The 6,058-nt window shown below is 43.1% G+C and overlaps 1 protein-coding gene across 2 annotated transcripts in view; it reads left to right on the forward strand.

Annotated features, from left to right (window-relative positions):
* The window catches only part of TMEM33 (transmembrane protein 33), a 46,828-nt gene extending 41,260 nt beyond the window's left edge, over positions 1–5,568 (forward strand). Inside the window, exon 8 of one of the 2 annotated variants that reach the window (XM_075333942.1) lies at positions 4,721–5,567. In XM_075333942.1, the coding sequence (XP_075190057.1) occupies positions 4,721–4,850 (130 nt within the window). In that variant the 3' untranslated portion in view covers positions 4,851–5,567. Of the gene's footprint in view, positions 1–4,720 lie in introns of both variants that reach the window. The other variant, XM_075333950.1, reaches the window with a different exon arrangement.
* The last annotated feature ends 490 nt before the right edge of the window (positions 5,569–6,058 follow it).

A 6,058-nucleotide genomic window follows, 5' to 3' on the forward strand; every position in this document is an offset into this window, starting at 1 on the left:
AAAGGGTTTGTCGCTCAACTCCCTTAAGGGACAAGTCTCAGCGCTCTCTGTGTTTTTTCCAGAAGCGCCTAGCCAGACTTCCACAGGTACGCACGTTCCTGCAGGGGGTTTGTCACATCGTTCCTTCTTACAAGCTGACGTTAGAACCCTGGATTCTGAACAGGGTGCTGCTGGTTCTTTAGAAATCACCATTTGAGACAATGAGAGATATTTCTCTCTCTCACGCCTTTCGCAGAAAGGGTTTTTTCTAGTAGCAGTCACTTCACTTCGGAGAGTGTCCGAGCTAGCAGCGCTGTCATGCAGAGCCCCTTTCCTGGTTGTTCACCAGGACAAGGTGGTTCTGCGTCCGGTTCCGGACTTTCTCTCTAAGGTGGTATCCCCCTTTCATCTCAATCAGGATATCTCCTTACCTTCTTTTTGTCCTCATCCAGTTCACCAATGTGAAAAGGATTTGCACTTGTTAGATCTGGTGAGAGCACTCAGACTCTACATTTCTCGTACGGCGCCCCTGCGCTGCTCGGATGCACTTTTTGTCCTTGTCGCTGGCCAGCGTAAAGGGTCACAGGCTTCCAAATCAACCTTGGCTCGGTGGATCAAGGAGCCAATTCTCGAAGTCCACCGTTCGGCTGGGCTTCCGGTTCCCTCAGGGCTGAAGGCCCATTCTACCAGAGCCGTGGGTGCGTCCTGGGCTTTGAGACACCAGGATACGGCTCAGCAGGTGTGTCAGGCGGCTACCTGGTCGAGCCTGCACACTTTCACGAAACACTATCAGTTGCATACCTATGCTTCGGCGGATGCCAGTCTAGGTAGACGAGTCCTTCAGGCGGCGATTGCGCACCTGTAGGAAAAGGCCGTTTTACGGCTCTCTTACGAGGTATTATTTTACCCACCCAGGGATTGCTTTTGGACATCCCAATTGTCTGGGTCTCCCAATAGAGCGACAAAGAAGAAGGGAATTTTGTTTACTTACCGTAAATTCCTTTTCTTCTAGCTCTAATTGGGAGACCCAGCACCCGCCCCTGTTTTTTTGTGTACACATGTAGTTCATGTTGAATGGTTTCAGTTCTCCGATATTCCTTCGGATCGATGTTACTTTAAACCAGTTTATAATTCTTTTTCCTCCTTCTTGCTTTTGCACCAAAACTGAGGAGCCCGTGGGAGCACGGGGGGTGTATAGGCAGAAGGGGAGGGGCTTAACACTTTTGAGTGTAATACTTTGTGCTGCCTCCAGAGGCATAGCCTATACACCCAATTGTCTGGGTCTCCCAATTAGAGCTAGAAGAAAAGGAATTTACGGTAAGTAAACAAAATTCCCTTCTTTGTTACTTACCGTAAATTCTTTTTCTTATAGTTCCGACATGGGAGACCCAGCACCCTCCCTGTTGCCTGTTGGCAGTTTTTTGTTCCGTGTGTTTCACCGGCTGTTGTTAGTAGACAGAGTTCTGGTCTTGCCGAGTTTTACTCTATCTCTACTTATGGGTGGATGTCCTCCTTCAGCTTTTGCACTGAACTGGGTAGATTGTCATCCAGGGGGTGTATATAGCCCGGAGGGAGGAGCTACACGTTTGAGTGTAGTACTTTGTGTGTCCTCCGGAGGCAGTAGCTATACACCCATGGTTTGGGTCTCCCATGTCGGAACTATAAGAAAAAGAATTTACGGTAAGTAACAAAATTCTCTTTTTTGTTTCAGGACGACCTCTCCACGGCAAACGATTTTGCCCTCTTTTGCGATCGTTTTAGATCGCTCTTAAGTGTTACACACTGCGATATCGTTAATGACGCCGGATGTGCGTCACAAACAACGTGACCCCGACGATAATTCATTAACTATATCGCAGCGTATAAAGCCCGCTTTAGTCTCGCAGCTCTACAATCTATTCTACACAATGCTGTCCAATTAATCCACCTGTCCCCCCGCTACTCCCCTACTATCCCTCTCTGCCAATCCCTTCACTGGCTTGCCATTGCCCAATGACTGCAGTTCAAAACCCTAACCATGACCTACAAAGCCATCCACAACCTGTCTCCTCCATACATCTGTGACCTAGTCTCCCGGTACCTACCCATACATAACCTTCGAGCCTCACATTCTTCTCTACTCCCCTCTCATTTTCTCTTCCCACCACCACATCCAAGATTTCTCCTGTACATCCATACTCTGGAATTCTCTGCCACAACATATCACTCTCGCCTACCTTGACAAGCTTCAAAAGGAACCTGAAGACCCACCTCTTCCACCAAGCCTACAGCCTGCAGTAACCCTCAGTCCACTATAGCACCACACAACCATCTCTACTCTCACCTACTATAGGCTCACCCATCCCTTGTAGACTGAGTCCTTGTGGGCAGGGTCCTCTCCTCCTGTACCAGTCTGTGTTTTGTTTTGTTTGATTATTGTACTTGTCTCTATTTTGTACACCCCTTTTCACATGTAAAGCGCCATGGAATAAATGGCGTTATAATAATTAATAATATAGCATTTAGAATACTCTATATAAATACCCAGGCTGCTTTGTATAATGTAAAAAACAGCTTTATAATACTCCCCTAGGGGGTGGTTCGGTCTGATGGATGTCGCTGCTCTTGGTCCAGCACCTCCTCTCTGCTACGATCGCTATCCTCCTTCTTCTGAGCTTGATATGGATGATGCGTCCTATGTCATCCACACAGGCCGGCATTGAAGTCCTGCGCGTGTGCACTTTGATCTGCTCTGCTGAGGGAAGATCAGTCTACTGTAATGCGCAGGCACGAGGGAAAGGTCAAAGACAGCCTGCCAAGCATACTACAATACTTTGATCTGCTCTCAGCAGGAGCATAATGGAGGCCTCTGTGGATGACATAAGGCACGTCTTGCACAGGGGCCTCAGAAGAAGGAGGATGGCGATCACAGCAGAGAGAAGGCGCCGAACAGAGACCAGAGATTCCCATCGGACCAGACTGCACCCTAGGTGAGCAAAGGTGGATTTTTTTTTACGTTCTACAGAGCGGCCTGGGCTCTTATATACAGTATTCGAGAATGCCGCATTTAAGGGTTCACTGGTGGTGGCCACAGCTCATAAGGGCAAATCCTGGTGACAGGTTCCCTTTATGAAAGGCACAGCTGACAGTCTAGAGGTGCTCAGATCTAACATTCAACTGAAATTGCCGTCGATTGTTGAGAAAGATGCAGGTCCCGTTTCGAGTCTTATTGGAATTAGATGCACATCTTTCTTTTGGGAATCTGTTGGACACAACTTCATTGAAACACAACGGGTTTTTGTTTTTCTTTCTTTAAACAAGTCTGGTTAGGTCTCCCTATGGCATATGCCACATCCTGTGAAACTGCACGCTTCAGAGTTACAATAGGTCACACATCAGGGCACAATTTATAAAAGGGTCTTCTTGACGGTAGTAAGTCGTTTACAAAGATTGCACATTGCATGTCTCTGAATTTGTTTTTTTACAATGATCAATTCTACAACTGGATTTGGTAACTTTGCATAGGCTCAAAAGAAGGTCTGTCACATCTAACATGCTTCATAGCTTATACATGCTCCATGGGCTTACTGCAGTTTATCATAAAAGTAGATCTGTCAGCAGGTTTTTGCTTTTTAATCTGAGGAGCAGCATGATGTAAGGACAGAGCCGTGGATCCAGGCGATGTGTCACTTATTGGGCTGTGTATTTTATCAGCAGGAGATTATCACTACATAAGGTGTTTAGTGCTCTGTATAACCCCTTCCCAAGTACTGATTGGCAGCTTTCTGTGTACATTGCATAGGCAGAAAGCTGTCAATCAGTGCTGTGGAACGGGATTATACAAAGCTCAGCATTCAGAAAACTGCTAGATCTGCAGCAGAGAAAACAGTGATATTTAGGGACAGATCAACTTGGAGGAAGTCTCTGGACCCAGTATCCTGGTGGAATAATCTGTATACCCTGACCTAAGAGGACACGGTGAGATCATTTCTAGTCCTTGTATTGTACTATATACCCCCATGTGTCTGACTGCTGTCAGCACCTGTGGAAAATGTATATATTTATTTAGGTCTATTATGTTGTTTTTGCTGTGTTTTTTTGCCACCTAGGACCACTGCCCAGTGCTTGACAGCAAATTTAATTATATTCTTTTCTGGGGTTTTTTTGTGCTTTATTTTCTTGTGTTATTTTTGTATGACCATTTGTGGCTTTTCCAGAGGCCCCCATCTATGGGACAGCATAGTGCCGTGAGTGATCTGTAAGGCATTATTGATATATAAGCTGGGAGCCCTGACAGCTTATTGAGCTTTTGTCAGTCTAAGAGATTTTATAAAAGAGACAGATTTTTCTTTTTTAAAATAGTTATACATAATAAAGGTTAACATTTTAAGATGCTTTATTGAATACACTGCATAGGCAGAAAGCTGCCAATCAGTGCTGTGGGCGGGATTATACAAAGCTCAGCATTAAAAAAAACTGCTATCTGCAGCAGAGAGAACAGTGATTTTTATCAAAATAACAGCAAGTAGTCCAGTATATGACACATCGCTGGAATTGGGGACTATGGCTACATTATGCTGCTGTCAGATTACATAGTAAAAAGCTGCTGATAGATTCCCTTTAACTGGATAGTCTGGGTTAGCGCCGCTGCTGCCGTCTAGTTGGGGACACCTATAATCCAGATTTGCTTTGCATAATAGCCTACAATTTCAGTGAAGGGGAATCTCCTAATACAAAGTATGTTTAATCCCCTGTTTTCCAGGACTTTGTTCACAGAGCTGAGGATTATCTTGGAGCACCTTATAATGAAACCAGCATGTCCAGACTTTGTCAGAAGATTGTGTCTCAGCAGCATTGCCTTTATAAGCCGGCTAGCACCAACCGTTGCATAAATTATTCTTAAAATTAAATTATACAATATGTATGTAAATGAGCATTAGCAGCTGGTATTTCTGCTCGCCGTACGATATCCAGATGGTTTACAATCCTGATGACCTCCACACAGATCCATGCTGACTCCTCTTCTGCCTTTTTATACGTCACTTGTTCCAACTTCTTAGAGTGATCCCTTTCTTCCCCCGTAGGTGAATGTACGCCTGACTGCTACGCCCTTCCACACGACCCTAGTTTGTACACGAGTACGGTCAGGAATCTCCTTCCCAGTGATCGCCTTAGAACGTTGCAGCATGGGGGTTTTTAATACATAAGCTGCAATAAATGCACAATGTTTATCTGAGAACAAACTGATTTGTAAGAGAAAATCCCGTCATCCCTAAATGTTTTAGATTCAGCTTTCCAGGACAGAGTATAAAGTAGAGAAATACTTTCTGGTTCTGAGATGTTTCTTTCCAATTATATGATCTCCTTTGTATACAGATTACTATTGAATTGTACATAGGATAATTTACAGTCATTTTTAGAGCGTTTTTGAGGAATGTAGGTTCTGGAAGTGTCCAACTCGGTGTTTTATTTCTTTAATTTTTATTTCCCACAATGTACATTGAAACAATGCAATAAAAGTCATACCTGCACCAATACAACCAAAAGATAATGTGTGAAATATTGACTGTTGTCTACTTTTAGTCGAAAAATATTTCTTCAAACACCTTGATTTTTAGCTTTAATTTAGCATTTTCTTCCTTTTATGCTACCAATCTTGTGATGCTAATCAAAAAATACCTCAAAAAGGAATAGGTGACTTTTTTTAACTTTAAAAATAATTTTTTATTCAGAAATTTTGGTTAAAATTACATCAAGTACATATTTGTGAACTCTAATAAAAAGGACTGGATCAATTACCCATAATAAAGCAGCAGCGATTAAACCAAAAATTACAACCTCTTAGTTGTTAGACCAACTTGTATATAATGCCATAATTTAAATGTTTTTCAAAAAATAAAACATAAAGTGCAAAGTGCTTCATTATATATAACACTGAATAATTATAGTGAGAAAGGCATTAGAGTAATAAAAGCTATTATAATACAAGTGCCAATAAATCGCAATGATTTTTGCTAAATACAAAAATACCTTAAAGCTGGTCAGGGTTGTTAGGTGTGCCGCATATATCCCGACGCGCGTTTCAGCGTACTTTCTTCAG

Source organism: Anomaloglossus baeobatrachus, chromosome 1 (genome assembly GCF_048569485.1).
Source record: "Anomaloglossus baeobatrachus isolate aAnoBae1 chromosome 1, aAnoBae1.hap1, whole genome shotgun sequence".
Classification (NCBI taxonomy): domain Eukaryota; kingdom Metazoa; phylum Chordata; class Amphibia; order Anura; family Aromobatidae; genus Anomaloglossus; species Anomaloglossus baeobatrachus.